This window comes from Aedes albopictus, chromosome 3 (assembly GCF_035046485.1).
Source record: "Aedes albopictus strain Foshan chromosome 3, AalbF5, whole genome shotgun sequence".
Classification (NCBI taxonomy): Eukaryota; Metazoa; Arthropoda; class Insecta; order Diptera; family Culicidae; genus Aedes; species Aedes albopictus.
Genome location: NC_085138.1, coordinates 161,419,183 through 161,437,882, shown reverse-complemented (window position 1 = coordinate 161,437,882; position 18,700 = coordinate 161,419,183). Strand labels below are relative to the sequence as shown.

The 18,700-nt window shown below is 47.0% G+C and overlaps 2 protein-coding genes across 6 annotated transcripts in view; one reads left to right on the top strand and one right to left on the bottom strand.

The window, feature by feature from the left end:
- Positions 1 to 18,700, top strand: part of LOC109422535 (semaphorin-5A) — a 789,414-nt gene that overhangs the window by 734,872 nt on the left and 35,842 nt on the right. The gene's annotated exons all lie outside the window — the stretch shown is intronic.
- On the bottom strand, positions 4,550 to 8,493 carry LOC134291138 (uncharacterized). 5 transcript variants are annotated; one of them, XM_062858504.1, is made up of 3 exons: positions 7,852 to 8,493; positions 7,730 to 7,795; positions 4,550 to 7,622 (listed from the first exon to the last, which is right to left on the bottom strand). In XM_062858504.1, the coding sequence occupies exon 3, from the start codon at positions 6,576 to 6,578 to the stop codon at positions 4,722 to 4,724; it is 1,857 nt and encodes a 618-aa protein (XP_062714488.1). In that variant the 5' UTR covers positions 6,579 to 7,622; positions 7,730 to 7,795; positions 7,852 to 8,493; the 3' UTR covers positions 4,550 to 4,721. The 5 variants fall into 5 exon arrangements, with proteins under 5 accessions (XP_062714488.1, XP_062714487.1, XP_062714484.1 ...); XM_062858503.1 differs by having other exon boundaries at positions 4,550 to 7,795; positions 7,852 to 7,929; positions 7,992 to 8,493; XM_062858500.1 differs by having other exon boundaries at positions 7,730 to 8,493.

The window sequence follows — 18,700 nt, the reverse complement described above, 5'->3', positions numbered from 1 at the left end:
TTGTAGGGAAGCTCGGACGATTGACGAATTGGACAACCAGTTGCGCATTTCAAACCCTCCTGCAGCGTGAATGTGCTTCACATCATGTGCTAACTTTACCGCTTCCGCTTCACTTTCGACGCTGGCAAGCATATCGTCGACGTAATGCTTTTTAACAATGGCTTCGACAGCTTGCGGATACTCGACTTCGAATCGCTCCGCATTGATGTTCTTGACGTATTGAGCTGTCGTGGGCGAGCAGCACGCACCAAACGTCATCACCGTCATGGCATACACATTCGGCGCGCTACCTGGAGTGTCTCCTTCCCAGTAGAATCTCAGGCAATGTTGATCTTCCTTCCTCATTAGGACCTGGTGAAACATGTCCCGAATGTCTCCACATACCGCGACTCGGAACTGAATCAAAACAGTAAGCAGGGATGTCAGCTGGTCTGGTCCCTTCAATAGAACCGAGTTTAAAGAAATTCCTTGAACTGTTGCTGCTGCATCCCATACCAATCGCAGTTTTCCTGGTTTGTTTGGATTGTAAACTGGAAACACTGGCAAGTACCACTCACGAGGCTGACGAGTTTTGAGCTCCTCCTCTGTCAATTTGCGGACGTATCCTTTCTGGATATAATCGAGCATTTTTGAACGTAGAGTCTCTGCCAATCCTTCCTCTTTCTTCATCCGACGCTCCAGGCACTCCCATCTTCTCAAGGCCATCGCCTTACTGTCAGGAAGTCGCACAGCGTCGTACTTCCAGAGAAGACCAGATTCATAATGGCCGTCCTTACGATGTGTTACTGCTTCCAAGATCTCCATTGCACGCTGGTCATCTACGGAGAGTAATGTCTTTCCAGGGTTGGAGATTCCCATGCTGTCAAGCGCGAAATAGTTCTTCATTGCTGTGTGGAGATTTTCATCGGAAGCGTCATTACACTCACACACTTGTACCGCATGGTAGTTGACGTAACTTTCAGAGTGGTTAACTGATGAACAACTTCCATACACGATCCACCCTAAACGTGTTTTGACGGCTATGGGTTCAGATGACTTGCCTTCTCGACTTTTTAATGCATGTCCTAGTTGTGCGTTGTCTAGACCGATCAGGATACGCGGACACACATCAATATAGGAATCGAAAGGTATGCCGACAAGATGACTGTAGCGCCTTTGCATTTCAGAGGCTATCAAGGTCTGTGGTCTTAGCTTCAGCTGCTGAACAGTACGAACATCCTCGAGTTTATGCCTTTGGGATGTATTCCTGGCGGAAGAAATAGCCACCTCAACCTTTTGAGAATCATTCTCCATTCTGCTGGTATCCCCTGTCCATTTTAAGCAGAGGGCCATCTGAGATCCTTGCAGTCCAAGCTCCAGCGCAAGTGATTTTTCCATGAGCGTGAGTTCGGATCCGTCATCGATGAAGGCGTACGTCCGCACCGTCTTCGCAGGACCGTGTAGTACTATTGGAATAATCCGAAACAATACATCGCTGGTCTGAGTTTGATGGATGTTGCAACTGGAATTCGTTGCCGCTACTGCTCCATGCTCGCTTCCAGTTTTCTCATTATGCAGCAAAGGGTGGTGCAAATAAGTGCACCCGTTGATTCCGCATTTGTTTTGTTGCCGACATGTACCGTTATGTTTACGTAGGCATTTACGGCACAGCTTCGCTTCTCGTATTACTGACCACTTCGACTCGTAGCTCAGTTCACTGAACCGTTTGCATTTTGTGATTACTGGACAAGAACCTTTGCAAACGAAGCATTCTTTGAATGGTTCTCGCGTTCGGTCTCGCGAATTTTTGGTAGACTCGGAGTGTACGTTGACAAACGCGTCTCCCTTATTACTGCGACTTCGCGGAGCAGTGGAGCATGTCTGCATAACCGCACTCGCATCTTCCGCCATAGAGTACAGCCAAGAACTGAAGTCCAAGAGATTTGGGGCCGAATTCCCTCGGGTATACTTCGCCCAGTCCAATCTAAGCGTCGGTGGTAATCTTTCAACCAGTTCGAATTTGAGCGAAGCGTTATACACAAAGTCTTGTACACCGCATGCTTCTATTGTTGCCACAAGGTTTTCGACAGTGAGCGCAAAATTGACCAGACTCTCTAGTCGATCTATTTCCGGGGCTGGAAGTGAACGAATTTTTCTAATAGCAGCTTGGACGATCGCTTCTGGCCTGCCGTAAAGCATCTTAAGCGTCGAGAGAACGCCAGAAACATTAGAAGGATGAAGCAGGCGACTCTTCACGGCATCTAGTGCCTTACCCTTCAAACACTTGCGTAAACGCAGCATATTTTCCTCGTTGGAGAAGCCGCACATCTGCGTTGATGAAGTGTACATGCAAAAGAACAGAGGCCAGTCCTCAGGGTTACCTGCGAACTCCGGAAGGTCTTTTGAGACCGCTTGTCTGGCGGCCAGCTGACTCCGATTGAGAATACAAACGGTCTCTTCCGCAGGGATCGGTTCTGCTTGTAGTGTCGGTCCGGTCAGCCGTGGACGCGTGATAGATTGCGGTCTCGCTGAAGGAATCGGGAAACATTGCGATGCTGGGTTGGTTGCACGAATCGCCGGCTGCGTCTGTGGCGTAGAGCGCTGCTCGGGAGCGAAATCCGGAATGTGAAATGTGTTTCGCTGTCCACCTTGCGAAAAATGTGGCTGGCCTGGCTGTCGTTGTCCGACTAGTACTGACTGTTCAGTAGGTACAGACGGATGTCTATCCTCTTCCTGCAGGTCCTCCTCGACGACACCGGAATCTTGGACTGCTTCCCCGCCTTCTGTGTCTCTGATCCATTGCGAAATGTTGGACATTTTCTCGAGGTCCTCGTCGTCGAAATCTGTCTCGCTGTCACCTTCGCATTCCTCCAGGATTTTGAACTTCTCCTCCAAGAACTTCTGCTCCAACTTCTTCTGTTCCTCAAGTTTCTGCAACCGCAAATCTAGCTTCCGTTTTTCGCTTCGTTTGCTGCTCTTCTTTCCGCATGATTTTGTTTCGCCGTTGTCCATTGGGGGTGGATCATCTGCCTGCAACACTGCTCGGACGTCTTTAGGAGGGATTAACTGTTCCGTCTCGTACTGTGCGGCCGGGCACACTGGACAAACCCAACTGATTTCGGCTATCCCTTCGGTGACTTCCACGCATGTAAAGTGGAACCATCTCTCGCAACCATCACACTGCACCATTCTGCTATTGTCACTATCTGCACACAACTCACAACTTCTGTACCGATTCGGACGCGCGCGACGGAACGGATTACGCCTGACAACGACCTTTCCGCGTAGATTTGACAGAGATGCCCTTTTTCCCTGCTCGGCAATCAAAGCCGTTTGCTTCGGAATCGCTCCTTTAGAACTAAGTTTATTGGCTACGTCAGCATTTACCTGCGTGGTAGGAGGGGGGTTTCCTGCCTTTACCAGATCCGTTGAACTGTTGACCGCTACCGCTGCAGTGCGCAATGCACCGACTCCAAGGTTCGTTATGCCCATTGCTTCGCTCGTCGCGACCGCTGCTGCACTTGCAGCGACAATAGAGATGTTTCCTGGAGAACTTGCTGCGGTCGTTGGTACGGTCACTCGAGTTGGGATTACCGCTGCCGCGCCTGTTACGCTCGTTCCACCTTCCCGGTGGTTGTTGAACGTTCCGGCAGAACTGTTCTTGCCAGATCCAGTCTTCGAGCTCTTTCCGGACATCATACAAGAGCCGCAAAAGAATTTTGTAAGATGTTGGGCGGCAAGCGAATGTAGATTTCGTGAACTCTTTATTCCAATTTACACGGTAGGAACGGTTACAAAATTCCTGCAAGTTTACGATTTGCATTAATAATTACGTTTGGTTGTCTTAGTTACCTAACTCACTTTTGGTGATTCGCTATTGCCACCGTGATTATTTAGGAGCTGAGATACACTGACAATTAGTGCCTAATTAATAGAAATAGTATAAGGTTCAATAGCATATAGCGTATAAATTAAGACAATCTCACCACAGTTTGCTTGAGGATGATGGGTAGATAGATTCCAAGACTCTCGGGAAATGTAACTACACGCACCTATTTGTTGTGAATGTTTGTATAGTTTAAGTAATTGCATGTTCTGTTTAAGCTAACTAAGCGCATGTTCTCACCTTGTAGGTTTAGGTAAAAAAAAATACTGTTTCAGTAAGAATGGAGTGAATGAACACTAGGTAATAAGATTTCACTGTAAATAGCATAATATAGGTTTATCAATAACACTAATTAGGCACAAACCCCAATATTCAATTAATTCAATATTACCTAGTTTTAGATTATTTAAGAATTAGGGTTTAGAGAACTAGCATTTAAAGTAGCGATAAGAATCAGCTTTAGATTAATTTCATTTTTCCTAGCAATGAATATCGGCACTGTATCTTCACCAATGGCTGTTTTGTTTGTGTTCAATTTATCTGTCCATTCTTCTCATCTCGGATGCACGACCGTCCGCATTATCGACGATCCTCTCTGTGCGGATTGGGTGTGAACACGTTTGTTTAGAAATGGGGACGTTGGGGCTCGTCGGATCTCTGGACGTAGCGGAATCAACACCAACCATAGGCGTTTCGAAAACGGAGACTTTCACAAACGGTCTGTCGTCATTGGCTAAGTTGATTATCGTTTCGTACGTTTGAAAATTGTGTGAATGGACATATTCGGTAGGAGAAACTTTGTCTAATCCAAAGTTTAGCAAAGCCTCTCTGACTTCGGCAACAGAGTTGAGGGACTTTATTGTCGGTCGAACTGTCTGCCCTCGGGAACAGTTTTCGACGCGTTTTTTGCACACCATGGACACGAGGCTGTGTCCACGTTGAGGAATCCACATTTTTGACAATATTTGTGCTTCGGTCTGTCGCAGTCGCGAGCATGGTGACCTTGAAGACGACAATTGAAGCAATGCCCGTCCTTGAGGGGTTTATATTTATCGACAAGCATCTGTAGAACATCTTGTTGTTCGTTCGGCCGGACAGGACTTTTGGACTTTCGCGGCCGTGAATCGTTTTCATCTTCAGAACCGCGACGATCTCTCGACGAATTGTGGAACGTACGCGATCTCTGTTTTTCTTCTGACTTGGCCTTCGGTTTCGGCTTCGTTCCTGTATTAATCTCGTTAACTTGCGATGGTTTACCACGTGTATTCGCGTCATTGGAGGATGTTTGGTATTTGTACCAATACGTCGCATCCAACCTTCTACCAAACTTCTTAAGATCGGCCAGATTGTCAATTTCCGACGAAACAACGTGGCCTTTGTAATCCGCTCTCATGTTGCGAAACACGATTTCGAATTTTCGACGCTCGGTCATCGGTTTGGTCAACGAGTTGAAAATCTTTTGCAACTCGATGAAATAATCTTGAAAGGTTTCGCGTGGACCTTGTTTTCTCGCGATCGCGCGTATTTCCGACGTATGGTCGTGATCGGGGCTTAAGAACTCGCGCTTAAGCTCCTCCTTGAGTTCTTCCCAAGACGTAAAATCTTCGTTTTCAAAACCGGTCATAAACCAAGTTTTGGCGGCTCCACTGAAAAGGTGGATGGCCGATCGGAACAAGTCTTTCGGTGACATGTCCTCGGATTTCGCGTAGAATTCAACTTCTTTCAGAAACTTCATCAAGTTTTGACCGTTATCCGCGCCGTCGTACTTAAGTCTCCAGTCCGACACTGGACGATTTCGCGGTTTGCTTTCGCGTTTCTTTTCGCGGACCGGTTTCGGAGGCTCATCCGATGGCCATCCGGATTCTGTACCGGACGAATCTTTGGATTCAGAACTCGTGCTTCTGACTCTCTGTTTGACGCGACGGGGCGATTTTCGCGGTTTCGCGTTCGAATTATCTACCTGTCCGGGTCCGATAGGAACATTCAATTGATTAGAAAAGTTACCTAAAGAACCTGCTCCCAACATCTGTTGAGTGGCCCACATTTGCATCTGGGGGTTCCCAAACATCCACGGTGGTATCATCCATGGAAGGAAATTTGTTGCTAAATTTTGACTCGCGACGGGATTGTCGACTGATTTTAAATTTCTTCTGCTAGAACGGTTCGAAGAAACGAGTGATTCAACCTCTTCATTTTGCTTGTCCGCAGCACTATTGTTGGCTGAAAGCATTCTCGAAAACGATTGGTTAAGCTGTTCGATTACGTCACGTTGTCCTGAAAACAACGAGAAGTGGGTATTAAAAGCTCCACGAATACTCGCTATCAACGAGTCTATATCCGCGAGATCCTCTTCTTTGTCCGTGTTATCCGGCAACCGCTTCGCACGTGCGAAGTAATGTACGAGTCGCGTTTTGAGGCTTTCTCGAATTCCATCAAACTTTGATTTATTGACTAAAAAGTCTTTAATCTGTTTCACTCTCGTATCGATAATTTTAATTTCATCATCTACCGTGGTGTTCAACCGTTCGAACTCTAGATCGCGATTTGCTCCCTTCTCCTCTTTCAACCGATCTTTCAAACGTCTCATCAGTGCCGCGCGCGTCTCGGTTTCGGTGAATGGAAGCCCTCGAATTTTCAATTCATATTCAATCTCCTCACGATCGAGGTGATGAATCGACAAACCGGTGTATAACAAATCAAATTCAACATCCATCTTAGATGTGAATGAAATTCAACAGTTCTCAAACACTCTTTCTCCTTCGTTTGGAGGACGAAGATAAATTTCAAAACGGCAAGTCGTTTTTACCGCCCCCACCGGGAACGAAAACGATTCAAATTCAAATTTTTGTTGGGCGCCAATTGTTACTCGCCAGCTCAGGGTTAAAGGGATCACAGGGTCGTTTATCGGCTTGTACACGCAACACACACACAGCTGAAAGGTACTCACCATAAGCAGAAACTGCTCGAATTGAACCACTGCCCACTGACTTCACCTTTCGTCGATTAAACGGAAGTTAACCAAAATGTTCTACACCGAGAAATTTCAAATTCAAAATAAGTTTTGGAAATCCGAAAGTGGAAGCAATTTGGTTCCTTTCTGAACCCGACAAAGCGGAGATACGAAAAGGAGTGGAAATATCAATCACCAGGGCTATGCTCTTTGAACAAATAGCTACTGAGGCCAAATTTTCATAATAGGGTTACAATTTTATTAATGACGTCATGCGGGGTACTTGCTTGTTTCGGCATTCGGATCGCGATCCTGACAGGGCTGGTGGCGGTTACGGTGACATGCGGGGCTTGAAGCGTACGACTTCGGGCTGGCCGGCCGGTTGCCGACGTTCACAACGCTCGGCGGTAACGGACCGATGGATGGTTGCTTTGGCCGCTGGATGTTGATCAACGGCGATTACTTTCTCGCTGCGGGGCCGGCTTTCCGGCGTAGGGGCCGCAGATGGTGTTCGGGTACCGGATTCACCACTAGGAACCGGTCACGTGCAGGGTTGGCGACACAGGTGGTAGCAGAAAACTAGAATGGAAGTTTGGTGGCTTGGAAGATGGCGACGGTGGCATTCGACGGCCACCAGGGCTGGTATTGATTTTTCCCCAACAGCAAAAGGGCGAATGGTGCTGTTCTCGACCTGGATGCGCTTAGGTCCTGTCCACTTCCGAGTCCACTGTCTCCACTTTCGTTGCTTCCGGTTCGTCGTCTGCCAAGAAACTGCACAAAAGACAGAAAAAGGCCCGCTTTGTGGACCTGCCCTTTCAATTAATACCCCGTGACGTCATAACTCTTAGGCCTCTAACAAATTTTCACATTAACACTTATTTAACAGTACAATTAACGAAACTTTTAACAATTACCTTTTTCTTCTTCTAAAACCTTCACGTTGGCAGTTTTCACTTCTTATACGGTTTTTTTGGCAAAATCTACAATTTGTTCACATAATTAGCTTTAGAACAATTAACCGCTTTCAATTACTAACCTTAGCATACACTTTTAACACTACTAACTGCTTTTGATTCTTACTAACAAAACTAATTGTTCTACTAACAATTGTCACCTAAAACAAAGAAACAATAACCTTAATAATTAACACTTCCACTTCATTATTCTTCTTCTTACAAACTTTTGTGTTAAAACAATTTACTCGATTATCGCGCACTTCTATAACTTTCGAGATTTCCAGGGAAAAGAGATTTTTTTCTGGTCGCGAAGACCTTTTTATCAAAATTGAAAATTCTCGAGGGAGCCGAAGTTCTGCCGAGAATCGTTCGTGAATAAAATTTACGAACGATTTTTGACATTTATGCTCCTAACATGGTGGTTTGCCATAATCGCCTTGGGGTTCCATCTACGAGCAAGTAGTACAAATCCGGGCGGGATTTATGCGTTACCCCGTCACGGAGAGTAGTTTACAATGCTCAAAAAGTACACATACAAACTGAAGGTGTGTTGTGAGTGGAGCAGCGATCACTACACACATCAAGCCACTGTGTGCAGCCACTGACCCATTTAGTGTTAGTAGGAGGTCTATTTGTTTAAAGGGCGTGTTATTCTTTTGGGAAGAGGGAATATCAAATTGCGGTGGAGCCGACAAATAATAATTGTAACCGCTGGTTACAAGGATCCATTACACCCCTTATCTTGTCCATCAGGATCCCGTAGGCATCACCTCACGGATTAACCTTTTTGCTTGCCCTTATCTCAGTCGTAAGCGCGACTTCAGCATCGGCTCGCTGCATCGCCGCCTAGTTCGTAGGCAGGCGCGGCGCAGATCCACAATCGCTTGATTGCACCTGATTGCACCAGTTAGCCGGAGCTCTCCATTTCTGTTGTGGACTCGCCTAGCCATGGTCGTATCGCACGCACGCGAGAGCACCACTACCAGCTCGTCGCCGTCTAAACCGAATTGGTTTCGCTCACGGCGGAGCGCCTCCCTAAATATCCCTTCGTCGAAGTATGATGTCTTCCAGCTGCGAGGACTTGACCTTGGCCTAGCCGCCTCTTCCTCTACCCGCTACCTGCTATTGTTGTAGTCGATACTGTAGCGAACTGCCAGGTGATCGCTGTGAGTGTAGCTATCGTCTACTCTCCAGTTCGAACCACTTGTCAGGCCAAAAACGTAACGTTGATGATCGACTCCGCACCGTTCCGACTAAAGGTACTCTTGGTACCGACATTAGTCAAGTCGACATCTAGTATGGCCAGTACCTCTAGCATGATCTTACCCCGCTGGTTCATGAAACATCTTCTTCATTCCAAGGCCCAGGTATTAAAGTCACCCGCTATTATCACCGACCTTCGCCCTGTCATCACGGTCATCATACAGTACAGCATCAAGGTGAACTGCTCGATCGGCCACTGCGGAGGCGCATAACAGCTACAGAAGAAGACTCCTTTTACTTTGGTGACCACGAAGCCCTCCTAGGTAGTAGACACCAACTCCTGGACGGGATATTTACCCGTCGTTCATATCGCCGCCATTTTTTTGAACCCATCCGCGACCCAGTTGCCGTTGCCAGCGGGTACTCGGTATGGGATCGCTATGATGGCGATATCCGTCCCCCACTCAGAAACCGCCTGACAAAGCAGTTGCTGAGCCGCATTACAGTGGTTCAGGTTCAGCTGCGTGACCTGTACTGTGATTTGTTCACTGCGGCTTGGATGCCTGTTGTTCACGGATTTCCCGGTACCGATCCGACAAATGGGTGGACTCGTGCAGCCTTGTGCCTTATGGCCTTCAGTGCCGCATCTTCCACACAGTTTGCTCCTGTCAGGGACTTTGCACTCCCAGATTCCATACGCAACAGTCTACCTTAATCATCCCTACTTTAACGGACTTTTTCACGTACGCCACAGGTAGCTGAACCAAAGCTTCCTGTGTCCCTGCCAGCCCCTTCTGTTCTGTATCCTAACGGCTGCGACGACCAACTTCACCTCGTACTGTTACCGCAGTTCCGTGACGAGCTCTTCCACTTCGGTGACCTCGTCTAGGTTTTCCACCTACAGAGTCGCCTCTTGTGTGAGAGCACTCACTTCTACCTTTTCGTCAAGGACCTCTTCCGCCATACTTTTGTAGGCGGCACTCTTGCGCTCTTTATCGCGCTTCAGCTCCAGGATCATCTCGCCCGTACGAGTACGTCTGATACTGCGCACGTCGGCTTCCAGATCGACGAGCTTGGCGTCGCTTCGCATCGCCTCCAAGACGTCCGAATACTTCGACCCACCCCTTGGTTCGCCCTACTCTGTGGTTGCTGAGAGCCTAACAACGGTCGCAACCCCGGGACACCTGGCTGGGGTCCGACTTGTCGGAGTAGTCCTTTGGACTACCTGCGAAAGCGAAAGCTTCCGTCTGGGTAGACTTCACAGCCTTCACTTTCGCCGGTTTCGTCGCTGCTGCAGTCTTCACGAGTCTCACGTCATTCTGCTTGGCATCGTCCATCGGCTTACGAAGTCGCAACAGTGCCGTTTTCAGGTCCTTCACTAATGTTGGACTTCGTGGACGCAAAGTCGATGATCTTGCCAAGCTGCTGCTCAGCCACCTCGATTGCGGGCAGCCCTTCTCTTTTTTGATTGATGACCTCCAACCAGTACGTGGTCTATTTAGGAGCAAGTGTCACCACTCGGGTGTCGCCAGGTGCGAAGTAGGTACTGCTGATTCCCATCCCTCTAGAAGCAGCAAGCGTCACAAGGCGCAGACCATTATTGTTGGTAACGGCATGGAGGTTTTCCGTTTAAATGATAGGTCTCCGCAGGCCTTCTAAGGACTCTCATAGAATTTTTCCATCACGTCATGGAGTTTACCGTTCGTTGGCGCATAGATGCTGCTCAGGCTGTAGTTGAAGAATTTACACCTTATCTTCAACACCCAGATTCGGTCGCTTATCGACTTCCACCGAATAGCTCGCTTTATCTGCTTCCCGATCATTATGAAGCCAACTCCACGTTCTTCCTTATCGCCGCCGCTGTAGTAGATGTGGTATTTGGATGAAGTGTTGGCGATGGGATCCACCCAAGCATCCACCGCTCGGAATTCGCGTTCTCCAGTTTTGGGCCAGAGTATCTCTTGGATAGCTGCCACATTAACGCCGACATTCTGCAGTTCACAAGCCAGTGCAGAACCAACACGTGCTGGTTCATTCAAAGTTCTCACGTTCCAAGATCCAACTTTCCTATAGTTGTCCTTTATTCGTTGTCGGGCCTGATGCCGTTGAATCAAATCGTTTACTCTACTACTACTGCTTTTTATATGTTTGAAGGTTTTCATTGTTGGTATAGCTTCCGGCGGAGAAGCATTACATACTCAGCCGCTGCAAGCCAGAGCAGACGGTAGTTGAGCCGCACCTCCTTGGTGAACAGACGCTCGGGACGTACCTCCTCAATCTAGCTAAAGCACATAACTACTCTTAACTGGCGATCTTTATCATCGCTTGACCTGTGAAAGCATGAGGTAGAAACTTGTGAGGACCAGACTGCCGTGTGCAGCATAGTTGTCCCATGTTAATAGGGATTCCCATAGACTTGCTGCACACGGCAGCATAGCTATGTTGGACGCTCTCCTTATCGACTCACCGTTTTACAGCCCTGGACATAAATAGAGTAACCGTGATAAAATCAAACAAAACCAATCAGCAACAGAAATGTTACTTGAGATCAGTCTTGTAAACATTCGACACTTTTCACTACCTTCATTTCGTTGCCGCAGTCGCGTGTCAGCTTGCTTTGTTACATTCGTGCGCTACCGTTACCTCTTACACCAGTGCTTCCCAAACTGTGCGCCGCGGCGCCCTGGTGCGCCGTGAACTTTTTGCTGGTGCGCCGCAGGCTCTTGAACCAAAACCAAACAAAAAAAAAAACAATATGGAAACGTATTTTTTGTTCGATGGAACTTGGAAGTGTTGCTCCAGGGCATTTTTCTAAAATTTATCCCAATCTTCTAATATTTTATGAAATTTCTGGTACTGGTGATTTTGACCAAACTTTTAAATTTTAGGATTTTTGGGAAATTATTGTTAAGATTCCAAAATAGATAGTAGGATTTCTAATATTTCAGAAGAGTTTTCGATTCTACTAACATCTGGTATAAAAAGTGTTTATTTCAAAAATCTTATTTTTCCAGAATGATTTCCATCAGTCTCCCGGTCTTTGAGTCCTCTACCGGTTTTCGAGACAACATGTTTCACTAACGTCACTATCGCAGAATACTTCTGCAAATTATCGGTTTCGTGCAAGTAGGTCATTCTCAAAATTAATCATTTTTGAGATCCTGATGAAAAATGATGGAAAACTGTGTACATAACTTTTGATCTCATTAAGACCCATTGAGAAATTCTTTAAAGAACGCGAGATTCAAACATTTTTTTATAAATTTTGTGCACCAAAGACACTCCTGAAAGTTTATTAACTTTTTCAATGGTCGTTTAAAAATAGTCATAAAAAATGTGAATGCTTTTTTTAGACATAATGATCAAACGCTAGGTAATGAATGATTCATCACCAACCTGATCGTGAACATTATTTTTTGGTTTCTTAGTTTGCTGAAATTTTCCACACTTCAGTCTTTAGTGACCATCTTTTAAAGTTTAATTCCCGCAAAAATCTATAATTTTGATAAAACTCTGTGAAATCATTTTAATTCATCTGGAACTATCACAGTATTACTACAATTTTTGGTTGCATTATTATTAGGAATCTGCAGCTTGCTTTAGATGCACATAGAAGTTTTTCTCTTATTTATTTAGTTAATTTGATAAATAAGTATGACATTTGAAATCTAACAAGTATTTAAGAAATCCTTAAGCAATTTTTGTTATAAAAACATGTAGGGAAACTCAATTTTATTTGGATTTGTTGTCGTTTTGATATAATGAAAATTCTCTGTAAAAGGGTGTTGGTGCGCCGCGAAATTTTCGAAAATTTCAAAAGGCGCCACGATAGCAAAAAGTTTGGGAACCTCTGTCTTACACTAAACACGAGCGGTGGAACGAAGTTCAATAAACATAAGAAAGCGTCAAATCATTATCGTCTGACATGATGACATTTGTCTAATTCAAGCTTTTCGCATAGATTTGCAGCCAATTCCGATTATGAATGTTAGTGTTAGTTTATTCTTGTATGTTGAATTGAATACGACACACATTTGGCCAACACAGTTCTCATTATGGAAGAAGACAGGAATAACAAAAGCCGAACCGTCTCTCGAAGACGCTATCGTGGTGAAGTGCATTCGTTTGACATTTTTGTTTCGTACAGTAGTTTGATTGCTTGTGTGGCGAATGTCGGAGACAAAGGAGGCCGAATATCGACGAAAAGGTCCAAATGAACATGATCTCTAACAAGACTGCTTGAGATGGCTTCATATGCCCAATCTATATCAAGAAAAGGTACAGGCGTTAGTGTGCTATTTATAGAGGGATGACTATCTAATACTCAGACTTTAGTAGCATGTGAATGTCGAAACGAAGAAAAATGAGTAGCTAAGCATTGGAGGTCCTATCGGACAAAATAACGTCAGAATAGAGTCTACCGCACAGAAAGTGGGATAAACAAACTACATAATCCTCTCCACTACAGTTTCGACAACATCCTTGTTTTAACGCGTCTGCAAAATAAAAATCGTAACGTCGTGTTTCCCAAAACGGTATGGTAATGTAATAATCATATGTTGTGCTTTTATCTGCCTGAGGACCAATTCCGATTTTTTACGACAACATCGACCATCTCCACATTGAAGACTACTACAAACCGACGCGAAAATTCGCAACAATTTCGCCACCATTCCGCAGCAGCCATAAGAGGGAGTTCAGATCACAAACAGATGAATTCGCAAATCCTGCAGCAAACCCGTGACGAACTCGCACCGAATCATTCGCGTCGCATCAGTCAGTGTGATGGAACCTTAGGTACCCCCGGTCGTGTGTAGCAGATTGCAAAGATAAGAAAAACCAACAAACGCCTACGTATAGCGTAGGCAGGCGATGTGTGGGTGGAGAGACCGAACCGAAATTATACACACTTCGGCGCCACCAAAATACTGATCACGTTCATTTGGGATGCAAATTTGATTTTGTCTGCGGATCGGTTCAATCACGAGCAACCGATTGAGTGTGGGTGGTACAATCACGGGTAATTTTTGGACATTTTTGTGGCTTTGGCGCGTGTTCTGCTCCGGTACACGACGATCCGATGAAAATAGAACCCTCGCTTGCGCTTGAAATTGAGAGCGAAGTGGCTTCAATGAAGGTACAAGCTAGCAACCTCAATGATGTTGTTCGTCTAGTTTTTGGCTTTTGCCTTTGCGGTGCGGTGTGGCAGCTCTTGTCTGCTCTTATGGTGTATAGGAATGTCTTAGGGTATAATTACACTGCCACCGGCAGCCGCGAACATGGAGACGCGCGATCATTAGTGTTGTTTTAATAGCTATCAATTTGCTGCGGTTGACCATATGGCGTAATGTTTAGTGTATAAGTATCTGGTATGCTAAACGATTCGGTTATGTCAATAATCTGTCAGGAATTATGAGATTTTTAACTGATGCTAGTAGTAAGGAGCTTGTGGTTCGATTAGAACTATACTGTTGCTATACGAAAAGACGACTGATTCACCTTTGGTGATGATAGACTTTACTGATGGAGGTTTATTTTTGTAGAGTGAAAAGATCAAAAAGCACGCGTCGCTTGAAAACTCCGAGAGCAGATCCTCCTCGAGCATAGTCCATGTCTCGTGTCCATAGAGGACCACCGGTCTTATTTTTTTTCCTTCTAAACCATAGGGAGATAATCTGCTCAACAGACACCCTAACAGAAGGTTAGGGTAGTGTAGGTCTGAGGCCGTCTTCTACAACAAAAGTAAAAGCCAGGACTACTCTCTCCTCGTACCCACTAAACCATTCCTATGGTCGTCAAACTCTACGTCTCTCCGGAACCACCAAGAAGGCATTGCTTCAGAGAGGGGCTAGTGCACATCGCACCCTCAAGGTAAGCTGCGTAGCCTAGCAGCAACGAACATCGATGACTCGCTCTGGAGAGTCCATCACGGTAACATGCTGGCGTTTAGCCAGTTTCCCGAGTGGTCCTCGCCACTCCCTTTGTCCTCGGAAGGCGGGCAGGGTCAAGCCCGCCCGCGCCCAACTGCTTTGCAGACATCAAGAACTGATGCCCACGTGCAACCCGATCTGACCTGCTGAAGGCAAGGGTATCACTACCCTGCAGGCCCTATCAGCTGCACCAGAAGGTTGCTGACAGCAGGGTCTCCACCTGCCCCGACCCTTGCCGGGGACCCCTTTCCAACCGCGGGCTCGGATCCAACCCAGTAGACCGACGCCACGACAGCACCGCTACCGGGACTTCCTCTCCATGGCCACTTAATCGCTGTAAGAGTCGGTCTCGACCGCAGGGCACCGGTATGACCTACGAAGCCGACTCCGAACCCCTGAACCACCTCTTGTACTGCATCTGGACTAGCCATTCTCCGAGTCCACGCGCCACCTCCTCTGTAGCTCCCAGACGATATGGGTGATAGCCGTTGAAACGGCATTCCAGCTAATCTCATCCCTACACATTCTCTGGACCAAGTTGTCCGGAGTTGTGTCCTCCCCGCATGTGGCAAGCATGCGGTCACGCATTGTGCGAAAACGCGGACACACGAACAAAACGTGTTCCCTTCAGACTCTAGTTTAATTTAAAAACACTTCACTAATACTAATACAAATAACTTCACTAATACAAAGTATTAGTGAAGTGTTTTTAAATTAAACTAGAGTCTGAAGTAACAAGTTCTACTAAAAGCTCTAAAGTAATAGTAAAGGGAAAAAAAAGAAAACGTGTTCCGCCGTTTCCTCTAAACCATTGCACACTGGGTATTCGGGAGAATCCGCATGCCCGAAACGGTGTAGATACTGTCGGAAGCACGTGCGTGTGATGCGACCATGCCTGTAAGCACCTGTGTCAGGTGGAATGTAACTTCCCCATGGCGCCTATTAATCCAACTATCTACCCTCGGTATCAACCTATGAGTCCACCTTCCTTTGGTGGAACTGTCCCACGCGCGCTGCCATTTGACCATAGAGGCCATTCTGGCAGTCCTACGTATGCCTCTTGTGCCGCGCATTTCGAAGCTCTCCATGTCCTCACTGATAAGAATGCTGATAGGCACCATACCAGTAATGACGCAGAGAGCGTGACACGGTACGGTACGCACTCGCAACCCTCAGACAAATAAGCCTGTAAGTACTTTCCAACTTCCGTCGGTAGCATTCAGTACTTAGCGCGGTGCCCCACGCCGGGCCGCCATACCTAAGTATGGACATAGCAACACTAGCCAGAAGCTTGCGCTTACTGGCGTACACCGCGGAGCTATTGGACATCATCCGGGACAGTGCCGCAATAGCTGTGGAGACTCTTTTACAGGCATAATCGACGTGGCTACCGAAGGTAAGCTTATCGTCGATCATCACGCCCAAGTCTTTGACGGAGCGCTTTGACAGGATAATGCACTCAGCTACACTGATCTCCGCCTGCTGCTCCGACTTCCGGTTGTTAACAACCGTCACCTCAGTCTTGTGGTGAGCCAGCTCCAGTTTCCTGGACCGCATCCACGCCTCCACAACCTTGATCGAGTGATCGGTAGTCAACTGCACCTCCTCGATCGTTTAACCGTAGACTTCGAGCGTAATGTCGTCGGCAAATCCGACAATCTCCACTCCCACTGGGTACTTTAACCTCAACACCTCGTCGTACATGACATTCCATAACACCGGACCCAGGATGGAACCTTGCGGGACTCCTGAGGTTATGTGAAAGCACTTCCGACCCATCTCCGTGTCATAAACTAGTACACGATTCTGAAAGTAGCTTTCAAGAATCTTGTACAGGTACCCCGGTATCCTATTGAACGCATTCCTTATATCCAGAGTCACTACCGCACAGAAGCGAATTCCCCTCCTCTTAGGCTCCAGTGCTTTCTCGGCGATTTTTGTAACCGACAACATAGCATCTACGGTGGACCTCCCCTTCCGGAAGCCGAACTGGTTGCTCGAAAGACCATTTTCGCCCTCGGTGAACCTCAACATTCTATTGAGGATGATCTTTTCGAGCACCTTTTCCGCCGTGTCAATCAAGCATATTGGTCTATATGCCGACGGGTCTCCGGGTGGTTTCCCCGCCTTTGGCAATAGTACCAGGCTCTGCCTCTTCCAAGCTTCTGGGAAAACTCCCTCGTCCAGGCATTTCTGCATAGCAGACCTGGGTCTCCAGTTAGCCAAGTGATTAAGACTATGGATCGCCAATCAGGAGACAGCGGGTTCGATTCCGTTTCGGGTGGGGGAAATTTTCTCGACTCCCTGTGCATTTTGTATCATTATGCTTGCCTCACAATACACAAATTCATGCAATGGCAGGCAAAGAAAGCCCTTCAATCACTTACTCTGGAAGTGCTAAAAGAACACTAAGTTGAAGATAAAGCAGGTCAAGTCTCAGTGAGGACGTAGAGCCATAAAGAAGGAGAAGTCGCTCAAGGTTGTACCGTCAACAATGGCGCAAGATACCATTCAGTTCGCCGGATGAAAGGGTAAATCGAAGCCCTATGGCTCAAGCTGCGTGACCGAAACACAAGCAATACCCTGCTAGTTAAGCGCAGCAAGCTGGAGATAAGACGCGCTGATCTTCAAGATAGGGGCGGCTAAGTACGGTAGTGTACTGAGGGGCGAAAATCAGCTGTCATCGCTGGGTGTGGATATAAAAAGAAGGAAGACGGCGCAGAAAGGGTCGTCCCAAAATGTCTTGGGCGAGGTGCAGGTTAGAGTCCTGACGGCAGAGGCGACTCTACAGTGTAAACATCAGGACGAAATAACCGACGCCAAAGAGCATCAATCCGCCCGTGAAAAAGCCCAGCATTTACCCAGATTATCGCGATTGAGCTCTCAGTAGGGGAGGTATCAAAGCGGCCGCAGTCGGGAAGGACAGAATTAGATGGTCAGCGGTCGGCGTGCCCTTTCAGCTGCTACGAGCCACCAGAGGCATGCTTCAAGAGTACTTTGAACAAGGCCACATGTCGTGGAAGCGTAGAGGAACCGATAGCAGCAAGCACTGCAGAAAGTGCGGAGATGAGGGTCACATCGCCAGGAAGCACCAAAATTCCTGATTTGCACGGCGAACAGGGACCATGCGACGGGCGGGCTTCAATGTTCAGATACACGTAGAAGACTCAACAGCCGACAATGGTGTAGGTTACACAGTTGAACCTAAAGCACAGTGAATCCGGGGAACAGTCTACATCGTCTTGTGATGTATCGGATCTGTATCGTGTTTCTACCTTCAACGGGAACTGGGTAACAGATAATGCTAAGCTAGCGACGACCTATACAACTGGTTGGTTTTCAGTTCAAGTGAGTTTCCGTGTCAAGCGAGGACTTCACAATAACGAAGATCGACGGTATACACTACTGCAGATGCTATGCCCTCCTCCCAGGTGGCCGATACAGCAGTTCTCGGCCGAGCAAGATTCGCTATTTAATACACAGCAGGATTGAGTCCCGTGGTCATCGGTGGAAACTTCAACTCCTGGGCAGTCGAATAGGACAGTCGTTTGACCAACATAAGAGGCTGGCCTTTGCTCGAAATCTATGGCCAGGATGAACGTGGATGTCGTGTCGGCGACAAATATAACTACGGTAGGAACTGTCTAGAGTCCGTCATCGATGTGACCTTTTAAAGTCCGGATGTAGACTGGAGGGTTCATGATGGATTCACGCAAAGTGACCGAATCTGGCGATTCGGCTTGGGTCGAATACGGAGGTCTTCTGGATGTTACGGCTTGCGAGACGACGTGTAGTA

Bases quoted from the DNA above. Each gene is read 5' to 3' on its own strand.
- LOC134291138 (XM_062858500.1), bottom strand. From the start codon at position 6,578: ATGGATGTTGAATTTGATTTGTTATACACCGGTTTGTCGATTCATCAC.